Source organism: Sebastes fasciatus, chromosome 2, assembly GCF_043250625.1.
Source record: "Sebastes fasciatus isolate fSebFas1 chromosome 2, fSebFas1.pri, whole genome shotgun sequence".
Taxonomy (NCBI): domain Eukaryota; kingdom Metazoa; phylum Chordata; class Actinopteri; order Perciformes; family Sebastidae; genus Sebastes; species Sebastes fasciatus.
The window spans coordinates 29,376,652-29,399,594 of NC_133796.1; the positions used below are offsets into that span (position 1 = coordinate 29,376,652).

Below are 22,943 nucleotides of genomic sequence, written 5' to 3' on the forward strand. Positions count from 1 at the left end.
GCCAGAACTTAGACCTCAGCGTGGTAACGCCACCCAGCTTGGGTCAGAGTGTACAAACCGAGTCTGTGATATTCTATCCAACAGAGCTGTGCTTGTCTTCTACTAGGAAAGAGAGCATTCGATGGTATGTCAAGGGCTGTTTGGGATATGTAGAAGGTTGACTGGCCAAAAGAGACAAATGGCTCTAGGAAACTGTCAGCTCTACCTCTGACTGAAATGACTGAGTTAGTGAGGTGCATTGAGAATGATAATTAAATATGGGGCCAAAGATTGGCATGGTGGGCCCTGTACCTTTAGGGCAGGGGAGAATGGGTTCGGGAGCTCACATTGCCCAGGGCCTATGTTAGACTCAGGCACTAACCCAATTTCACACTGTGTGACTGGGCCTGGCCTGTTTCAATGCAGCATCTGAGTGTGAGTGCCATCTGGTCCAGGCCTGTGAAGGAAATGGCCTTGCTTTTCACACTGATCGGATTAGGGTGTTTTTAATTCATTCGGGATGTGCCCTTGCGTGTTAATTGGCTCAACATGGCCAATGAATCTTGCCTGTTGCTTGACACAGGATGGCCTCTTCCCTTAAACTCTCTTTAGAGGTTTGATGCTCCTCAGATTTGAGCTGTTTCCATATTTTCCTTACAAAGCGCGACAATTTTAACAAAGTTTATGAAGATATGAAGCAATTCAGCCTTATTCTATAAGCAATAGAGCAGTTCAAAGATCACAGCGGCTCACTCCTTTTAGGAAACGTAACAAAAATGGATGTAAGTATATCTAGCGTTTCCTTTAACCCCACCTCCCAGCCTTCGCTCCAGCCGCGGTCTGGGGCTCATTCACATGAACGGATGAAGGAAAATAACTCTGGATTCAACTGTTAGTGCATTTACAACTTTTAGTATCTAATGATTTAAATAAGGGCTATTCAAGTGTTCGTACTGGGGAGTTAAAAAAAAAAAAGATTATCCGCTGAGTTACAGACGTCTCTTTCCCAGTGTAAGTCTATGGGAAAAAGTCTTTTTGGGCCCAATGGCATCTCGTGATTGACACAGAAATTGCGGTACCGCCGTTCGGCCACTACGAAAATTTGCATCAAAGCCCGGCACTCTTCCTTGGGGCTTGGTCTACATAGGGAGTGGGTCCTCTTCACTGAGCTGTCCACCATGTTTCTACAGTAGCCCAGAACAGACAAACCAAACACTGTTAACTTTTCCTGCTTGGGCCGGAGTCGATATCGTTACTCGCTCCGGAGTTAACCCCCGTCACTCCACAATGTCCTTGCTGTCATTGTCTTTGGCTGTCAATCGTGATATCAGCTGTGATATCATATCTATCCAATAGCACAGCAACACACCTACATTGTTAGCCTATCATCTTGCTGCTGTCTCTTTTTAAATAAGATTCTCTCTCTGCCTTTAGTACATTCATGCTGCTGTTACGCCCCTCCACCTCCCCATCCCCATCTTCGAAGATTCATCAGCCTACGAGTCTCAGCAGAATTATGAGCCACCACCACCAACAACACCACCACCAGTGTCTGGACTCCAAGGGAGGGATTTATCTTGCTGCTGCTCAGGGCAGACGCCCCACGATTACAACTCTCCCTGTAGAGTCTAAGCGCCAAAGACTTTCTGTCATTATCACAAATCCACAAATCATCTGTTATAATAAACAATTATCTTTACTTCATTCACTTGTCTCTCCTGATTGAAATATCAGTTTAACTGTATTCCCATATTTGTTCGTATTTGAAATACATGCAAACACTCCTATGTTACAACAATGTACTTCAGTTTGCCAAATTGCTAATTCCAATTAATAACAACGCCCACTACTTTAGTGATTAGTCATTATAGTCTTGCTTGTATTTGGATGAGGTTAAACACCCAAAAATTTGGGTATTTTAAGATCAGTTTTATGCACTTTCAACAGAAATGATTTAAGAAGCAATTCTTCTATTAAGAAATCTCATTTTAGATTCCAGTTTTCCAAGCTTCATTGTCAGTGCCTCTGATTACATTAGTTGCACACAGCCACCTCTAATTAAGAAGAAGTTCACAGTTGTTGCTTAATATGTATTAATTAGGCTAGGACACTTACAATCCATACCAGCCATCTAAACATAGCGCATGGCAGAAAGAATTTCAGAGGCTGAGGAGATCTGACAAGATCACACTACATATCAATTAAAACAGTGTTAAGCCTTTCTAATTTTAACAACACTGAAGATTTAAAGGCACAATCAGTAATATCAAAGGCACAATCAGTAATATATAACAAACGGACCATAACGTATTAGTGGGGGCTCACAAGTGTTGCTGATCAATGTCAGTCCTTCAATGTCTGCTGAGAATTACATTTTGCTCAACAGGCAGAGCTGGACCGGCTCTGTTTTCATTGGGAATGGTCCAAACTCCCAGGCCCTCTGAACTACCCTCTGCTTACTGTGCGTGTTGTATCGTTTTTCCAGAGTTAACATCGGCGCAGCATTTGAAAGGTGGAGGCAGAATAAGACAGCTGAATGATCTATGATGTAGTGAATGTTAGCCACCAAGGCTAAATTTGGTTGTTTATGTGAGGCCCAGCCACGCCTCATATGATAATATTCATCATTATAATCATTGGGCCTCATCTTGTAAGCTGTTTGCTAGTTAATACGCCAACTGAATGGACTAGTGCAGTGCCCGTCTGAAGCAGGCTGATTGCTTGGACCCAGAAGTTCTGCTTGAAGCGTTGTCGAGAACCGCGGTATGGCCAGCTGTAGTAAAACATCAAAAATCCCCCTAAAAATGTCCAGCTTGGTCCATAGATGTTCTGTACCAAATTTGGTGACGATTGCTCAAAATTTGTAAGAGTAGCAAAAATTCAGATTTGGACACAATTGGCGGAAAATCAATTTAGACGCAAATGTGTGTAGCAAAAACAAACAGGAATTTAAACCAGGAGACCACTTTTTGTGGCCCATGTGACACTAAAAGCAACGTTGACTTATTTTGTCACGTCAGTCGTTGGTCACGTGACTCCTTAGTATCGTCAGTCCCACAATTCACGTGAGTCGTTGGCAAGTGAAGTTAACGTCAACCACAACTGTTTTCTAAAACTAATTAGTGCTTGTGTTGCCTAAACCTAACTTCCTGCAAAAAAGGAAGTTTATTTTGAAAGGACACTATGCATGTAACGAGTGTATATTGACACGCCGTCCCTGACACGTCCAAAGGTAACGTAAGAGGGCCCTGTGTGTTGGTTTCCGATGCCTAGGGGCACTGACCAAGCGGCGGTTCTAGACAAGTTGCGAGTGAGAACATGTTGAAAATGAATAATTGTATTTCTTCAATTCTCTGAGTTCTTCCAAGTAGTAGTCCGTCAACAGCAAGAGATCAAATCCCTCAACACTCAAAGAGAAGTCCACACCAGTGCAAGTTTATGCTCATACTTTTTTAATGTATCACAATGAGCAAGAAACATACTTGATGAAATATTTTCAAAGGAGTATATTCAATTACCATCTACAATCAACTTAACTAGGACAACAAGGTTTTGTGACAAAAGTTTCTTTAAAAGTCTGAAGTTCCATGTGGTTGTATGTATGTTAGTTTCCATGTAATTTGGTACAGTTTGGAAATCTTCATCATATAATTACAGTAACAAAAAAGCTAACAAGACTACAGTATAGAAAAGACATCAAGAACAACATTTTTGGTTTAACTTGCTCTTTTTTGTACATTGCAAGGCTGTTTTTTTCTACCCTCGGATGGGCTGCCTGGAGCCACAGAGCCATGCTTATGAGGCTCGAAGGAGGAGTAATTCAAGGAAACAAAAAGAAAAACTAAAAGCATAAAAAAACATTGTGGCACCAGAAGTCACAAAAGGAACAGAGAGCTCCAAGTAACAGTTCATCTTTGAAGTTGGAGCAAATGGTTGTTTGGTTGTTAGTTTGGTTGTTAATTTTGGTTAATACGCTTTTTTAGTGTAACTGCCTCTTTAAGAATGACAGCTTTGAGAACCCGTCCCCTCTCTCTGTTATTCATTTCTCTTTTTAGATTATGTAATCAACAGAAAGAGGGGTGAGCCGCCATTTGACTGGAGAGCTTAACTTGTCAACCAGAGACAAGCACAAGGAAATGAAACGGGTAGCAACATGAACTGGGAGAAATGAGGCAAGCATGTCTGTCCATCCTGTCCTGAAATTTGGAAAATGTCCATCAAAGAGCAGAAGCAGAGGCAGAGCTGGAGAAAGAAAGAGACAGACAGAAAGGAGAAAGAGGCAGCTGGAGCCACTTAAGTTCAGTTTCATCTAAGGACTTTCCTCTCTGTGTCACACATGTCCATTGGTTCCAGAGTCCATTCCCATTACAGAGTTGTCAGTAATCAAATAAGGAGGTGGTTTTAAAGCTGTTTCGAGCCTGCCTTTGGCTCCCATGCCCAGTTTTGGTGTGCCCACAGCCTCTCAAGTCCTCCTAAACGAGATCTCCAAAGCTTCCCAGAGTCCTTTTTTTTCTCTTTTCATTCCTTCTTCATCTCAAAAAAAAAAAAAAAAAGTTGATGTCTTGTTTTAAATATATCTATATCTGTATACAGGTACACGTTCGTTTTCACAGTGGGCAAAAGATGACCTCTACAGCAAAACCTTGTCTTTATCTCTCTCTTTGTAAATGTCCATTAAAATCAAGTATCCCAATGTAAGTCAGTGGATCCAATTATCCACAATAGCGTTTTGTGCCACAATAAAATATACACTTATCTGGGGCACAACTTGTAACTTTTTTTTTTTGTCATTTTTGTTTCAACTGCATAAAGCTTTGGCCACATTCATAAATTCAATCAAAGTAAAAACTGCTCAGTGCTTCGGTATCGTTTCAGATCATTATCTTTAAAATTGGATTTTCTAAATTTCAGTTATTCATAATCCAGCTTTGTGGTTCAGTTTGTTTTGGTGTGTAACATATAAAAAAATAAAAGGCAAACAAGAAAAAATTGAATTGATGCTGGCTCTTATGAAACACACAGACACACACATACACACACACACACACACACTCACACACACACAAACACGCATACAAACTCACACACAGTCCATGCTGGCTGAATCTGATGTAGAGACCTCAACTTTGTCTTCCACAAAAGAGCCCAAAAGATTACACTTTGGAAATAAGAGAGCAAACAGTATCATCGAGACAATGAATATAAAGAACATTATCACACCATAAAGTGGCCAGGTCATATTTTTGTTTCTTAATTTCAGCAATTCAAATTAAAGCTAGTGTTAATTTATGATAAAAAGTAATATACAGGAACTAAAATAAAATACTTATAAGAAAATAACATGTCTGACATTGTCTGAAAATTAAAATAAAGCAAACATTTTTGAGAAAGCTGTACAACGTAAGAATTTTCCAAAATAAAGTACATGTGAACAGGGAACTGGACTAAAGAAGTAGCGAGCTTGCAGACCAAATTTCCTGACTTTCAACAGCATGCTGTAGTATTAACACCAAATCACATTGCTCTGCAATACGAAGCACTCTAAACAAACTTCTGAGATTGTGCCTTGTATTCATTAGGGCGAATATATTGACTATACAATAGTGGCCAAAAAGTAGTTTCAAAAAATTTAAATATGTTTTCGTTTTGGTTTTAAAAATAAAAGTTTTAGTTCATTGGATCATCAGTGAGAGGGCGGGGGGTACCTATGCACATCCGTTTCCATTGCAATAAAATTAAGTGGGTGACTTCTTTGGACATGAAAGCAAACTTGCTATTTGAAATCAAGGGACATCTTCAAGAAACCTCCTACTTTTTCCAGAAATAATGCTTTGGAATGAAGATGTCCCTTAAGAACCTGTAGTCTATGTGTGGAAGTGGCACCCTGCAGACACATGGGGAGGGGGCAACGACACCTCAGCAAGACAGCCACCATTTCCCTCTGAGACTAGTTGTATGTTGACTGGCAGAAATGTTACTAAACCTATGAGACGCATCAGTACCAGATGTATTATATACATTTTTTGGTAACCACTATTACTTGCTTAACAAGTGAGCAACAACCTTGACTGGATGGAGGGATTTTCAGCAATGTTCCATGCCAGCACAAAATGACATATGGAGGTCACATTGTTCAGCAACCAATGATGCAAAGAAATTTACACAACAGTTTACAGTCACTTTCAAAATGAGGAAAAAAAATAGATTGTGACAATTAAAAAGCAATCAAATGAAACAGGATCAGTCCTTGCTTAAGAGAAACCCATTGTGATATTTGGAATGCACTGTTCTTTACAAACGTTATAGATCATTGGCTTTAAACATTGGTCTGTTCAAAAAGAAAATCGGCAAAATGTCCTTTGGAACATATATTCACAGTCTTCAAAGTTCCGTTTTTGCAACAAGAAAAAAAAAAAAAAAAAAGGTGTTGCAGAGGCAAGAAATTGGTTTATTGTTTGTTTTAGTTAAAGCTTAGCCAAAAGCAAAATGAGCATGCATCTAGGTACTTTTTTTTTTCTTTCAAAATTCTACATTAGCAGCAAAACGTATGTCCTTGAAGACCAGACCTTATACATTTTCTTAAAAAAATGGACATTTGAATGTGACAAAAAAGTCAAACAAAGATTAATAACCTCTATCTTACAAACTGCAATGGCTCTGTAACGGTGCTACTCCACAATGCAAGGACAAGGGCCCTTTTTGGTTTTTGGTATTTACGTAAAAAAGCCACCTGTTTGCTTGCAAAGAAGCAAAAACGGCAACTCTGATGCGTACTCCTTTATCTTTTAAAACTTTGTTTTCTTTCTCTAAAAACAGCAACAAATTCTCAAGTATAAAGAAGCCTCTTTTCTCATATTTATGCACCAATGGTGAAAAGTGTTTAGTCTTTGGATTTTCTTTTTGTCTTAAAGCGTGAGAATTATTATTAGTATTCTTTTTTCATTTTCATTTATGACAACAAAAATGTCAAAATGAAAATAAAGACTGTAGCCACACTACATGGAGAACAAAAGACCTGCTTTGTAGTGTACATATCTACAAACACAGGAGAGCAGAGAAAAATAAGTGCCAAGAGAGGAACAAGTAGAGTGAGAAATAGGAGTCAGACAGTGATAAGTGCACAAAGGTAACACAAAAATTAAATAAAATAAAACTTTCAATATTTCACCCAGGATCTTTTTCGTTTTGGTTAGCGCCATACCAACCAAACCATAAAATTTAAATAATTCTAAAAGAGGATCCTGCCTTGTCAGGAGGGGCATTTGGGTGAATGTTTCCCAAGAAGTTGAGAATAAGACAGAAACAAAGTTGAGATAAATTACCTGTCCATAATCTAGTCTATCGGAATGACCAAGACAACATCAAATGAAGCGTCTTAAAGTTGGACAATACAAAAGCTAAATGTACACAAAGTTTTTTTTCAACCTACCATACTGTTTAAATTCATTTCCAATGCAACAATCTACTTAACACCAAAAATGTTCATATCTATCATAAATACAGAAGGTTGTTTTTTTTTTTAATCAAAACTCTTTTTATCGCCCGTTATGTCTGCAATGCTCTCCTTGTGTGGGTATAATGGGATTGCGATTTTCCCCCCTTTAAAAGGATTTCCAATGTTAAAATCAGCAAATCATTTACCCTTTTTGAATGCCCAGAAACAATGCCTTATTAAAAATTCAATCAACTTAAAACTTTCTGTTCTGAAAGAAAACAAATCTCCTGTTGGAAACAAAAGGTGTAAAACATGGATTTCTGTAACAGAAAAAAACCTCTGTGAGCTGTTGACCTGAGAATAAAATAGACATTACATTATTCTTTTACTTTTGCAAGCCATTGGTATCTGAATGCTTAAATAGCAAGAAAACTGATAGACTATTCTCCCATACAGTACATACTGGCTTTTTGTGACTGTGCTATTAAGTAGAAATTATTACAAAACAAAGGGACAGCTTGTTGACTCGTATTTCTTCATAAGGGTTCTTGGGCCATTTGTCAACTTTGAGGCAGTCCATTGCCATACAGTACAGCATTCCTCGACCATTACCCAAAACAGAACTGCAGCGATCTTTTCTATTCTCATATATTAGTATGCATGTATTTCAGTTGAGTAAAACAAAAACAAAACAAAACAAAAAAAAACCAAAAAAAAAACCAGCATGTTGATATGGGAAAACAATCCACTAACATTTAAATTTTTGGTTACAAGCTTTGGAATTGCAGTTAGTCTTTACACATCTTTTTCTGAAATTGGTTTGTATACTTTTAATGTATTTTTAACATTGCTGCTTTTTATGTTTTTTTCCATTTGTGATTTTTTTTTGTCTTTTTTTGTGTTTTTTAAATATTGTCCATCACTGAAAGCTCTTTTACAATCTGATGGAGTCTGTTCCTACACTAGCAAGATTACTACTACAACTACTACTGTCTTTGACAAAGCCAGGCTGCTGCGGCTCCTCTGCCGTCCTGCCAAGCCTGTCCGCTGACTTCTGACTGCTGTCAGAGTCAGACTCGTCGGTAAAGACGTCTGTTGGTATCGAGGTCTGAACTCCTGAGGTGCTCAATGAACTTGAGGTAACCGTTGAAGGTGAGGACATTGGAGGAAAAGAGGAGGAAGAAGAGGAGGGACTGGCATTGGGCTTCCCAGCTAAAGCTCTGGAGAAAGGGGCCTGGGGCCATGGTTTGCCGGCAGCTGTGGTGTTGAGTGGGGTCGTAGAGGAGGAGGAAGAGGAGGAACACAGGGACGAGGAGACAGCAGAGGATGGCATGGCGGCTGATGTTGTTGGCGGGGGAGGGAGGCTGCTGATGGGATGAGTGGCAGACTGCGAGGTAGATGCGGTGTTAGGATTGGGGAAGCAGGCTGAAGAGTGAGGTAATAAACTAGTAGCGTGCTCTTTGGCATTTCTGGCTGATCGCTTGATTGTTCTGTGTTTGTGCAATGCCGATTCCAGGTGTTGACTGAGTGCTTTCTCCCCATCCAACGTAGTGTCACAAGCCAGGCAGTCATAGAGACTTCCAGCCCCTGCACCTACGCCACCAGGGACACGCAGCAACATCTCTTGCAGGTTTGCCACAGACTGACCGAAAAAACAGTTAGATTTAAGGTGGGTCATAGCCGCTTCTTCCTTGGTGAAAACTGCTTGACACTTGCGGCATGCCAGTTTACACTGCACCTTGGGGACGATGTACTTGTCTAGATGGGGGTCCACAGCTTTGCCATCCATCTCTTTCTGCTCAGTGGGTACTTTATTATGAGAGGAGGAGGAGGAGGAGGAGGAAGTGGGGTGTTCACTATGGTGTTTGCCCTTTTGCTGCTCTGTTTTCAGATCTTTGGCAGATTCTTTGCGATCCCCCAAAGGTTGAGGGGGAACTGGAGTTTGGCTCGCCTTGGGTTGCTGGATCTGCTGAAGCTGCCGCTGCTGCTGCTGTAGTGCCTCCTGCAAGCTCTGCTGATATTGCTGGTAATGCTGCAGCAGGGACCCTGGAGACAGGCCCATCAGTGCTTGTGACAATGCTGGGTTGTAAGGGAAGAGACTTTCCATACCATACATCGGTTGCAGGTAGCCCCCTTGGAGAGCCCCCGGGATCTGTGGGCTGTAATACGGCGAAAAGCCAGGCATGAAGTAGGGCAGGAACTGGTTTGTGAGGAGAGCTGTGGGGTCTGATGCCAAAGCAGCCTGCAGCGCCTGAAGCTGGGCAGGGTCCACCACATACTCCATGCCAGGTGTGGGCATGGAGGTGGCAGGTACAGCTGTGTCTGGTTTCTCCTTCTTGGCGCTCGCAGCAGACGTGGAAGGGGCAGGGGTGCTTCCAGTTGACGACGGGGTCGAGGGCTTCTCTGCCTTTTCCCTGTGCTTCTCCTTCTCTCGTACCCTCTCAGCATCACGTTCTTTGGGGGGTTCAGGCTGGGAGCCGGGCTGGGCGGTCGAGGAAGTGGAGGTGGATGTGGAGGTGGGGCTGGAGTGGGAAGCAGACGTGTTGGTCTGGGCCGGGCTGGATGCGGCGAGAGACGATGAGGAGGGAGGCTTGTTGGGTAATCCAGATGTGGGGAGGCTAGGTGAGGGAACACTGGCACCAGGCATGTTCAGGAGGTTTGAAGGTTTTGGAGGAGTTAAAGCTGGAATTTTTTTGGAAATAGAGAGACAAAATTAAGAATGTATAGGTATATTTTTTTGATAACTGCACAATTATTTTTGAAAAAAAATTCAACAATATGAGTAGATAATGATAAGATGTGTCATTATATAATATATACACAGAAGAGGTAAATGAAAATCGAATGATAATAAGCTCATGTAATCTAAGTCAGTCAGTGTGAACCATTTGTTCACTCTGTTGTGGGTCTAACAGTTAACTGTTGACATTTAAGAAGATTCTGTACTTAGACATGTCAACAACCGCCGTAAATAAGTAAAAGTAAATGAGTACACATGACAGGCTGATTGAAGGGAAATTGCTTTAGGAAGAGTGGAAATATTGAGTTCTAGCGTTGTACTGTTATTACCAGGTTTTACATTTAAGTACAACATGTAATTACTTAAGTTGGTTAGGTAGTTACATTACAGTTTAAAAGCACATCTGCACCTCAAATTTTAGCTGTAAATCAGTGAATGCATCCAAATGCGTACGTACCTGAATTAGATGAGTTAAAGCTGGAGAGAGAGGGGCTACCAACCCCTGGCAAAAGGACAGGTGGGATGCCTTGCAGATTTGGATAAGCTGACTGGAGATTCAGAGCCTGCATTGCAGGGTTATCAAACAAACCCTGTTGCTGCATGGCCTGCTGCTGCGCCAGTCCTAAAACTTCATTGGCCTTCTTAATGCGGTCCATCTCCTGCTGGGCCATAAGCTGGCGGACAGTGGCGGGGTCAAAGTATTCTTTCTCCTTATCGATCTGGCTGCCAATGGTATCCTTCACCTTCGAGATGTGTTGCTGGGAGAAAATGTGATCACGAACAGAGAGGCGAGCACTGTACTTGACACCACACAAATTGCATTCAATCTTCGGCCCCTCGTAGGATGTGTGAGTTATTCCGAAGTGCTTGGCCATGTTGAGCTTTGCCTTTTTCTCCTTGGCACGGGCATTTTGGAACCACACCTGAACCACTCTCTTTGGAAGTCCAATGTCATTGCCAAGCACCTCACATTCCAGCATAGTGGGAGTCCTGTAGTCGTTAAAGCAGGATTTCAACACTTTGAGCTGGAGGTTAGTCATCTGGGTTCGGAAGCGCTTTTGGCCAGGTCGATCTCCGCTGTCAATGCTCCGGGTACCTGAGGCTCCGGGACTTGGTGAGCAGGGGTCAGCCATGCTGGACGTCTCACTGTGATCAATAATATGTTCATTCTCATATTCCCTAGCATAATAGCTTGTTGCAGGGCTCACCAGCCCTGAGGACATCTGGTCATCAGTTTCAAGGATGGGGACTGAGGCCCCAGACTTAGACAGGTAATCACCGCTATTTTGGCTGTGCTTTGCATCAGCACTGTCATTATCAGCATTGGCCTCATCACCCGTGGTTGTGTCAGTGATGGCTGTATTCACAGAAGAGCAGTCATCATTATCCAGTTTACTGTGATCAAAGCTGAGGTTCACAGAGGACATGGTTGCGCTCTCGAAATCTTCCATTCCTTCGACTTTAATGGATGAAGGGCTCAGTAGAGCCCTGGGAGACAAATCCATGCCTTTGTTTACTGGTGACATGGAGGAGCTTTGTCCATCACTGTTGGTTGGAGCCATTTGGGAGTAACTTGCTGTATCTAGAGCATCTATTTTTATTTGCATGCCCTCGTGTTCAGGTAACATACCAGCAAGAGCTAAGTTATATCCGGCACGTTTGGCTTCGTGCCAGTGACGAGAGCGAATGTGTGCCTCAAGGGCAGTTTTGGCTTTAAAAAGAGCTCGGCAAAAAGGGCACCTCCGATGAGCTTGAGCTGGCCCTACTGCTCTAAACTGACCTTTTCTCTCTCTCGCTCTGGTATTTTGGAACCAGACTTGCACTACTCTCTTTTTTAATCCCACCTCATGAGCAATGTGGTCAAGCATTTTACGTGTCGGATTTGAATCTAATAAATACTTCTGATAAAGTACCTCCAGCTGCTCAGGTGTGATGGTGGTTCTGAGCCGCTTGTCTCTCTGTGGCTCTTCTCCGCTGTTTGTGCTGTCGTTCTCTCCCGGACTTGTGCCGGCTTTCTCCTCTAACTTCCTCTTCAGGGAGTTCATGGTGGAGGTGGGGGTGGACGGAGAGGTGGCGGAGCTGCTGGGAATCTGTGGCATTGCCCCGGAGAGTAGCTGACTCGCCAGGAGAGGATTGCTGGGATCAAACAGCATGAAAGACATGTCAATTGGACGGTCTAGGAATTGAGGGTGGATGAATTGATTTTGCACAGAAAGGAAGTGTAATTGCTGGTGTTCCTGCCAGTGCTCAAAGGAGGGGAAGCCGATCTTGCACTGCTCACACTGATACTGGATCATCTGTTGTGCCAGCTGTTGTGTGGCAGAGGTCAGGTGTGCATTGAGGCTCATGTGAGGGCTTTGAGACGAGGACTGGCTCGTCTGAGAGGCCGAGGGACCACACTGCTGTTGTTGCTGAGAGAAGGAAGGAGACGACTGTTTGATGGGCTTGGAAATAGTTTGAATCTTCTCTTCTCTCTGGGATCTATGGTGTTGTGGCTCAGACTGGGGTTGATGCACAACTTCCTGCTTAATAGAGGTTTGGTTTTCTCGTGGATCGGCAGTTATTTCTGGTAACTGCTTGGGCTTCTCGTCATAGAGGGTTGAGGTGGATGCTGGTGACGCCTCCTCTTTCTCAGCGGATGGGAGGTGTGAGAACGCTGAAGTGGAGGGTGGAAGTGGGCAGAGGCTTGAAGAGGAGGGCATTGGGGTGTGACAGGAAGACCCAGAGGGAGTATAACAGTCATTGGCATAATCCATCGAATCCTCGTTTTGGCTGTCATACTGTCCATCCTCGTCTTCATCTTTGTAACACAGCTTCTTTTGGTGTTTTATTAGATCAAATATACGCTGGAAAACCAGACTGCATTTCTTGCACTGGTAGTTCAGATTTGAGGTGCGGATATAGCGGTCATTTGACAGTTCTCGCCTTTCGCCCTCTTTCGCCCCCTCACCCTGGTTTTCATAATTTTTCCTTGCCTTCTGGCGAGCATTTTGGAACCACACGACGATAACACGAGTGGGGAGGCCCAGAAGGTTGGAGAGCTGTTCAAATTCATCATCTTTAGGATAAGCGTTGGCGTCAAAGAAGTCTTGTAGCACTCTTAGCTGGTAGTCAGTAAATCTAGTCCTGGATGATCTCTTACTTCCATAGAATTCTTGTTTCAGAGGTTCAGGGGAAGGAGGTTTGGAGTCAATTTTTGTGTCTTCTAAAGTTGTCGTCGGTGGATTATTGAAATTGTATGGCGAGTCTTTGTTGCGCTGTCGCTCTTTGAAAAGCGTGTTTCTGAACCAGTGCTTTATGACTTTTTGCGGCAGCCCCGACTTGTCTGCCATCTCTTTAATCTGCTCCTCATTTGGCGAATTGTTGATGTCAAAGTACTGTCGCAGCACCCTCAGCTGGTCATCTGTGATGCGCGTCCGTGGCCTCTTGTTCTGCTGCTGCTGTAGCATGGCTGGTGTGAGCTGTTGCTGATAGAGCTGGGCCAGGTCTGAGGCCAGGCTCGGCTCAACAGACTGCATCTGAGGCAAGGACTGGAGAGACATGGACTGCATGGACTGCATCATGAGCGGCGAGAAGAGGGGCATATCCATCGGCATGGGAATTTGTGCCATTTGCATTTGCGGCTGTGGAGTGGATACGGTCGGAGGCGTGAGGGAGGCAGCGGAGACGGGAATATTTGGTGTGGGAGCTCTTTGGGGTGGAGGAGGTGGAGGTGGAGGAGCAGGCTGTGGAGGAGCAGGAGCAGCCTCTGGTGTAGGGGGTCTCAGTGGATAGAGTTTATCATATTGTTCTCTGTATTCCTTGGCAAATCTCTCAAGGGATCGAAATGGAAAGAAAGCCTGGTGGATATGCTCCTGGTGGCTCTTTAGAATCAGTATGTTTGAAAACAGCTTGCCACAGGCTTCACATTCCAGTTTCTCTAATCCCTCAATGGGGTCCACCACTCTTGTTATCCCACCTGGACCGCTTGATCCTGTAGGTCCAGCTGTCTTTTTCTGAGCCTTCTGTTTATTTTCATTGTACTGAATTACTAACTCAAACCCAAAATTTTCCAGCAGGGCTTTGGTTGCATTTCCTCGAGCGTCTGAAGCAATCCTTGGTGGAGGCAGGCCAGTATCGTGGTTTATGTTTATTGAAATGTGCTGCATGTCCTTCTTTTCTCTTGGCTTACTCTCTGAATCTCTGTTAGCATATTCCTCATTTTTTTCACTTGAGCCCTTCTCCCTTTGTAGTTCTCTGTCCTTCTCGTTGTGAGAGGAGGGAGGTCTCTGCTTTTTTTCAGCCTGCTGGAGAAGAAGTGCACTCTGCTGCAGCAACGCCATCTGCCCCTGAGCCTGTGAGTGAGCCTGCTGCTGCTGTTGTTGTTGCTGTTGCTGCTGTTGTTGTTGATGTTGCTGCTGAAGGTGGTGGTGCATCAATTGCTGCTGCAAGCAACTCTGCTGGGCCTGCGCGGCCGAGTTTTTTAGATCTTCCAGCAGCGCGGCGGTGGATGATCCTGCTAGGCTACTGAGGTTGATCTCTGGGTTCAGCTGAAATTCCGCTCCAGGGATGTAGAAGGGGAATAGCAACTGCTGCTGTTGAAGGGGGAGAAGTGCATCAGCTGTCATGGGGAAGTGCTGCAGAAGTGCTGGGTTGAATAGCTGTGATTGCAGAATTGCAGCCTGCTGCTGGAGCTCTTGCTGAAGCTGGGCTTGAGCTTGGGCTTGAGCCTGAGCCAATTGCTGTTGTTGCTGAAGCTGTTGTTGTTGTTGCTGCTGCTGTTGTTGTTGCTGCTGCTGTTGTTGTTGCTGCTGCTGCTGTTGTTGTTGTTGCTGCTGCTGCTGTTGTTGCTGCTGCTGCTGCTGTTGCTGTTGTTGTTGTTGTTGTTGTTGTTGTTGTTGTTGTTGTTGTTGCCCCCTAGCAGACAGCATGTCGGAATATTTAGACTTTTTTGATTCATGGTTCTCAGACGGTGAGGAATGGCAGCTCACTGAAGAATTCCCCAGGCTTTCAATGCTATGAGTCTGGCTCATATGGTTTCCTCCAAGAAGACTCTGAACAGTTTGAGGCCCAGAAGAGCTGTGGTTTGTAGAGCTCGTAGTGGAGTTGCTGGCTGGGCATGGACTAGATGTTGAAGTGCTGATACTGGACCCCCCGCCGCTTAAACCAGTAGCACTCGCAGAGCTAGGGATCCCTCCTGCTGCTTCGAGTTTGGCTGCCCTAGCTTTGGTCTGGTGTAGAACAGAGCGCATGTGGATCTCCAGGGTAGAACTCTGGCTATAGGCCACATTACAAGTGCTGCACTTGAATGGCTTGTTGTCAGGGCTGTTGGTAGGCTCCGGCTGGCCAGTAGTGGACTCCTGAAGAGCCCTCTTCACCTTGTGCAGGTGGGAGACAGAGTTATAGTGAACCAGAAGAATGTTCTTCTGTGTAAAAGACTCTTTGCATACAGTGCACTTGAAAGGACGAGATGGATCCAAGAACTTCTCCATGGTGAAGTTGGGGCCCTTTCTGAACGGCAAAGCACGCTTCGGTTCAGATCCACAATCCTCCTGCAGTGAACCAGAGTCGCTGCCTGTTGGGCTTTGTTTTTCCTCTTGGTCACTTTCATCTCCGTCTTTGTCATCATCTCCCAGACTTCCATGCTCCTCACCGAGGGATGGGTCACCCATTACCATAATGTCACCGTTCATCAACAAGCCCCCATAAAGCTGCTGGATATCAGCTTCACTCAGCTCCAGGTGGCTGGTTTCTAGATGTTTCTTCAAGGCCTGTAGTGTCCTGAAGCTCCGCTGGCAGAGGCAGCACATGGTGGCCGCCCGGATCACATGGTACTGTGAATGGAGCTGTAGTTTCTCCACAGTCTTGAAGGCCAGGCTGCATTGGTTGCAGCGGTACTTGTAGACATGGCGATCCGAAACAGGCAGTTGGGGCCTTTTGTTGTGAACTTCATTGAAGTGCATCTGGAGGGAGTTGGAGGACTTGAACACTTGATTACAGCCTTTCTTCCAACACAGGAATCCTGTGGCATCATCCCTCTCCGGCTGTTGGTCTTCCAGAGGTGACTTACGAGCTTCAGCTATTTCTGTAGCGAGTGCAACCCCCTTCTCTGGATCAGCATCTGATGCATCTGTGAATAAATTAACCAAAAGAAGAGAGCAATTCATTAGGTGCCAACATTCGCAAAGTTACATGGTAGTTACAAAGGTAATGTCACTAAAGGACATTAAAGGGGAACTACGCCAATTTTCAAAATTCATACATGTTATTCCCATGGTCTAAGACAGTCCAAACAATGTTAGTAAACATGAACAACTTTCTCCCAAATTCCCAAAACTAGAGTGCTAAATCTCAAACTTTTGATGTCATAGGGTATAAAGTCTGCTTTATAGAAAAATAATTGGGAAAGATGTTATAGATGATATGTGAATGAAGGCTTTAGCAGGAAAAAAGTGTCTTTCATTACGCTGTCTATCTAAAAATATAATGAAAACACTAAAATACCTGAATAATGATTCTTTAGTTCCAGTCTATGTAATAACAACTGACTTAGTATTGCACCAGTGTATGAATACAGTTATATAGTGATAACATTTAGTTCAATCTCATGTATTACACTCAGCCAAGATTACCCAATGTGACCATACGGATCATACTGTATATGCTAGTTATGTTTTTAGTAAGTAGAAAAAGGGTGACCAACTCTAAAGTATAACCCCCAAATTACTATCAGAGTCAGATACTAACCAGCTTGCTTCTTTGTGTCTTCAGAGTTAGAGTTGGCTGTAGCATGAGGGGTGCTCTGGGACTCTCTGTCTGGACTAGGTACAGGTATGAACATGCTTGCTGGCAGTACTTCAGATGCTGTTACCTGGAAAAGACAAAGCACAAAGGAATTCCTGTGTGAATAATCTCGCTGAGTGATAATGTAATTTAATATTTTAGTTTAAATGACTAACGGAAAACTACAGACACAAACAAGAGGATACACAAAGCAGTTACCAAGAAGGGGGTTGGACAGATCAATAATGTTTACTGTAACAGGGAGGATCATTGGCACTAAACATAAAAATCAAGAGTCAATGCTGAGATCCTCACACATTTGTATGTTTCTGTTTTCATATGTATCACTCAACAAGCACATACAGTATGTACACAGCACATGCATACACACAATCATAACCATATCATTTATGAACATATTTTCACACAATGTAAAGTTTCACAGTCCTGTGCTTTGGCATGTGCCTATTTAAGTTCTGCTTCCGCCAATTATCTCAGCCAGCTAAAAGCTTTATAAGGGGGACTAATAAAATAAGACTAGTGAAAAAACTCTTGAATAATGACTACTGTAATAAAGGAGAAAAGTAGGCAAACTACATTCAGCCATCTACACTTCAGCTTCAGAATTATCAGTAGTACAGTTTTAAGTGCCAATTAAATAAAAAAAAAAAAATCCATTTAAGAATAATTGCAAAATTAGATTGTGCTCCTTAATAAAACAGTAAAATCAAAAGAAAGACAATTTCATTGCTGATAAGAAGGTATGCATTTCCATTTTTTTCTCTTCTTTTTACTTTTCTAATTTGAATATTTGAAGGACGAAAAAGTATTGATTGAAAAAGTACAGAGAGGAACCCAGGTTCTCCTTGCTCTCAAAAGGTTGGAGTCAATCGTGTTATTCCTGCTGCTCTCGCCCTACTTTCTACCTCTATCACCCTCTGATAACATTGTTCACCCCCAAAAACCTGATAATACATCAAAATCACTAATTAGCAGTTCACTGTTTAACAATAATCCTCGGCTGATTCTGGGTGAGGCTGGAAGATGAGGCTCTGTTTCTTTCACCTTCCCTCAGTTAACTTCACAAACAGTGTTCACCTACATGCTGCATTTCAATTCAGACCCACCCCACTGTCTCCTTCCTCTTTTCTCTTCTGTTTGCCTCAATTTTAAGACACTCTTCACCTTTCACTCTAAAAAAGACTTATAGGTAGCCCTTTCAAGTCATATTTAATAAAGATGTCTCAAATGACAGAGACAAAAAGGGGGGGAAATCTTAATGAATGCATCCTGGTGGAATTTGTATTGTAAAGTAAGAGAGCGCAGTGGTCAGATCTGTATAGTTGATGCTGTTGATGCTACCATATGCTTTCTAATCACTCCTCTAATAGGCACACAGCTGCACATACTGCAGCATGTCATATAGCCTACAGGCCAGATCTAAATGGAGCAGAATCCTCCTCAAGCAACAGGAGTTTCAAGGTTAACACTTCCCATCACAAAGTGCAGACCACATTTTGGTTAGTGTGGTCACCAATTTACCAGAAAACATGCAGCCATTTCCTTCATTGTTTTTGTTACCTCTCTATCTCTCCAAAATGAAATGAGGAAATTAATGCAACCAGCAATGAAAGTCACAAAACAAAAAAAAAGCAATGATTTACATTACAAAGTGGACTGTTTCTAGACAACGGCTTCATTAGGCGATTAGTAGAAAGTGCAGAGTATCCCAAGGTCACTTTTAATTTGGACCGCCTAATTGGCAAACATAGTTCAAAATGGCTATCATCCAGCCAGACTCTGAATTAATGAAGCACAATTATTTTCATTACCCCCATCTTACACAGACAGAAAATGAGACAGAGTGAAAGAGGGAAGACCGGGGGAGTGAGTGTATATTATATATATATATAAATATATATATATGTACTGTATATGAGACAAAGGCGTGAGACACATGGGGTGAAAAGGAAAGGAGGAAAGAGGGAGTGCAAAGACGATGGGTGGATGAAGGGTGGGAGAGTGAACGCATCATTATGCATGCTTGGCAAGAAATAAAAGTCACCTATTTCAGAATTAATTAGGCTCCTCTCCTTAGACATGTGAAAAGGATAAAGTATCTTTCCATCTGCATCCACCAGTTATAAAAAGGTGCTAGCTTTATAATGTGTGTTATATTACCTCTGTTCTATCACGGCCCTCTTGTAGTCGCTCAGTACATTACTACCTCTATAAAAGAAATAAATATTGCCGTCTACCATACTAATGTGCTTGCCATTTACTTTCTAGATGGGGGGGATGAAGATGGCTAGGCAGCAGACAGAGTAATGTTTTACTCGGTGATTGTCCAGCAGGCCATTTAGCTTCACAGGGTAGAACAGAGCAAAGATTTGCTCAGTGATTTACAAGAAAACAGGGCAAATAAAATTTTATTTCCCCTTGATTAGCATTATAGGAAGCAAAGAAAGTATTCTCTCTAGGTAGAAAATGGTGCCCCTGTGCATTGCAGCTGATATAAATCTAACTTCAGGACTTGAGAGTCAAAGACCACATGACTCAAGCGACAAACACTACACATTTTGCATCTTATTCCTGTAGGAATGGACCTGAACATTTACAGTGTTTTCTACGCAGTCTATAAATACACACATTTCTATACAAGACCTGATTTGTAGTGAATAATAACATTTCCATTACTTCTACTTGATTTTCATGAAGTAGGGAAACTGTTCATTAAATTTTGATTAATCTGTGTCACAATTATTTTAACATATTCATCATGAAAAGCTTTGTTTTGACTGTAGCACACAGGTGATCAAAGACATGGCGAGAATGTCAGCGTAGTAATAAATGAACTGGGAGCTGAGAGACCTGCTCATCTCGAAATCATTAAAAAATACAAAAACAGATTATGAGTTCCCCTCCCCGAATGACTGTGATTAGACGAGAGCTGGAGAAAGGCTCTCTGATGATGGGCACATTAAGACAATGGAAAAGAGGAGAAAAATATGCATCTTAAAAAGGGGCCAATCATTTCCAAAGAGCCAATGGGATTGCCTGCAGCCATTTCACAATTAACAGTATTCTTTGTGTTTGATAAAAGACTGAATGTTGGCAATTTAGAGAAGGGAAGATGGGGAATGACAATTGTTCTCACAGCTAGGCAGCCACTCTAGGGTGAGGGATTGATTAAGAGCGAGTGACTCATGTTCTTGGCATCGCTGAATCCACACACTGGTCCTTGACCTGACCCACTGTCTGCAATCTGACGGGCCATTATGTGTATAAGTAGCAATGTGTCAGACCTATACAGCGCAGTTTCGACTGGCTGTGGTTTCCTATAAATGACTATGAATGAATGAATGTGCATATAATGACAGACACAATATAGCAGTGGTTCCCGACCTGAGGTCCCCTTTGGCCTCCCTTAGGGCCAAAGATCACAGGGGGTGCGCCATTTGTTTGCGTTTTGTCTGCTCTGAGGTTGTATGTATAAATAAAGTCATATTATACAGCTGTGTTGAATACTCAATTCTGATTGGTCAATCATGGCATTCTGCGGTCTGCTATTTCTTTATAGCAGACCGTTGCTATGTATAGCAGACCGTTGCTATGGGCGCAGTTATGATGTCGGACACTGGTGGACCGTTTTTGTGTCAAATTATTGATTTCTTAAGTAAGTAGCTGTGTAATAAGCGGGTTAATGTACAGCTAGCGGGTCATTGTTGTGAAAGAAACCCCTTCAGGGCGATGAGAGTCCACAGCCTTGCCAGACCCGGCCCTGCACAGGACTAACATAGCGTAGTGAGGGTGCATTTCGCCCTGAGGACTTTCTTAGTAGCAAAATGTGACAAAATATTCAGTTTCAATCCATATTTGTTGGCATTTAGCCTTTCAAAACCAACATTTTCACTGTGGTCAAAAACCTATTTGCTCTCCTGCTTGACGCACACAAAGGGAGGCCCGCGCCTGTATTAACGGGGCGGTCTATCAGCAATCTAACAACACCATTACATTTATTTAACCACAATAACAAAACATCTATTTTGGCTCTAAGGCTATTTTAGTAAATTAATCAAGTCGTAACAAAAAAATAAGGATCATATCATGTATCTGCGTTCACTTGGCGAATCCGTCAAGATGTCATCACTTTATTTAAGTTGACGAAACTGATGAGTTCTGTTCATTAAAGAAAGTTGATTTAATAAAAAAGACAATACAATGAATCACTTTTGTTAGAGGATTTGTTTTTGTTTTTTTAGGGTGATGACGTCGGGGGGCGTCAGCTTTTATTAGATACACGTAACGGGAGGCTTCAAGGAAAATAGGTTGGGAACCACTGGAATATGGGACAAAGTGGATACAGAAATTGGAATCAATTCGATTGTTGCTATGTATACAATACAGCTTACCCAGACAGCAAGGCCATACATTTGTTCATCTATTGTGCTTTTCCTCCTCTGCAGTCTGACTTTTAGAAACTATGGATAATGCATTTCCTGACGTACTTATGCATTCTCTTTGGTAAGGTGCTGGATGACCAGAATAAATATCGTGCACTTGGCATACCAATCTAATGCATACCAATCTTACTAAACTTCAGGCTACCTTGAAACATGCAGATTGGTAAAGATGATAAAAATGATTCAAAAGCATTGGAGTTAACACTTCAACCTTTCCAACCACCCAGTATCCAATCACACGCAAAAACAAACACAGCAGAGGACTTACTGAGGCAATAAGCTTATCCACACAGTCAGGAGCCACACTGTGGAGGTGCGTGAGGTGGAACTGCAGGTGGACCTTGTTGTTGAGCATGTCCTGGCACAACGGGCAGCGTAACATGGGCTGGACAGAGTGCTGCGTCATCACGTGCATTCTGAGGCGATTCAGGTCCGTGTTGGTGAACTTGCAGTATGGGCACTGGTACATCTGGGTGGCAGAGAGACAGGAGCAAAGAGGGTGGGGGGAAATCCACAAAGGGTTAATGGGGTGAAATGGGTGCGGTGAGCGCGGCAGGCCTGCTTGAAGAGGAGCTGCACATCAGGCGGAAGATTGGGGCCCCCTTCCCTCAAGCAGGCAGATCCCTCTGATCACAGACAACTGTGTAATACTGAGCACCACTGAGTCTTGGCACCTACTTCAAAGTGCTCTCATCTGTCAAATACCATATTGATTTTCCACCTTATACACAATTAGCAGTGCAACTGCAGCAGAAAGGCTAAAATAATTTTCTGCATAATATAAAAAGGGTCAGAGAGAAAACTAACTAAAAATTATTAGAAGTATATTTTTACATTTCTTCTTTTAATTGGAGTATAAGTTTCTAGCTTATAATGAGGGCTTGGTATTTGAGGATGAGATAACCTTTAGCAAGAGTCCCCTAATTCAAAGAGTGTTTCATGAACATCTGAAGACGTCAATGTTCATCAAAACTGTGTGGTTTGTAACTCTCACCTGCTCCGCAGCGCTCTTCTCAACCGTCCTGGGACGCTTCGAGGACAGCGGGCTCTCGGAGGCCTCTGACCGCGAAGAGGGCCTTTTGGAGGGGATCGGGGAGTCTGACTGGCGCCGATCCGAGTGGCCGGACACTGCTGCACATTCACACAAACACGGAGGGATAAAGAGAGGAGAGCAGACATGTCAAGGTAAGGTGAGGACTTGGCAGCCTGGGAGCAGGTCAATCAATAACAGCGTGGATAAAGGGCTTTGGAATGCCTTTCTTAAATGTGATATAACTGCTTTTAATGGGAATTGGGCAGAGAGAGTGTTGTTATCCAACTCATGTCTCCCCATAAAAAATACCAAACACTTTTTACTCGTCTTCCTTGTCTCTTTCAATGTCGGCTTGTCAAGATATCATACAACGCAACAAACCACTAATGAAAATATTCATTTGCCACAGGGAGCAACTTTAGGTTTCACCACATATTTTCAGTCCACCTGAGTTTGAGACAAGGTACACAAACATCTTGTGACCTCATCATACAGCAAGAAGGGTAAAGAGATCCACACCAGACTTAAACA

General features: G+C 42.9%; 1 protein-coding gene across 6 annotated transcripts in view; it reads right to left on the bottom strand.

The window, feature by feature from the left end:
- Nucleotides 1–6,406: 6,406 nt before the first annotated feature.
- zfhx3b (zinc finger homeobox 3b) overlaps nucleotides 6,407–22,943 on the bottom strand; it is a 365,979-nt gene continuing 349,442 nt past the window's right edge. For all 6 annotated transcript variants that reach the window (XM_074617828.1, XM_074617854.1, XM_074617862.1 and 3 more), the window contains 5 exons: nucleotides 22,374–22,510; nucleotides 21,648–21,848; nucleotides 16,881–17,004; nucleotides 10,612–16,263; nucleotides 6,407–10,096 (listed from right to left, as the gene is read on the bottom strand). In XM_074617828.1, coding sequence (XP_074473929.1) covers nucleotides 8,349–10,096; nucleotides 10,612–16,263; nucleotides 16,881–17,004; nucleotides 21,648–21,848; nucleotides 22,374–22,510 — 7,862 coding nt within the window. In that variant the 3' untranslated portion in view covers nucleotides 6,407–8,348. The remainder of the gene's footprint in view (nucleotides 10,097–10,611; nucleotides 16,264–16,880; nucleotides 17,005–21,647; nucleotides 21,849–22,373; nucleotides 22,511–22,943) is intronic.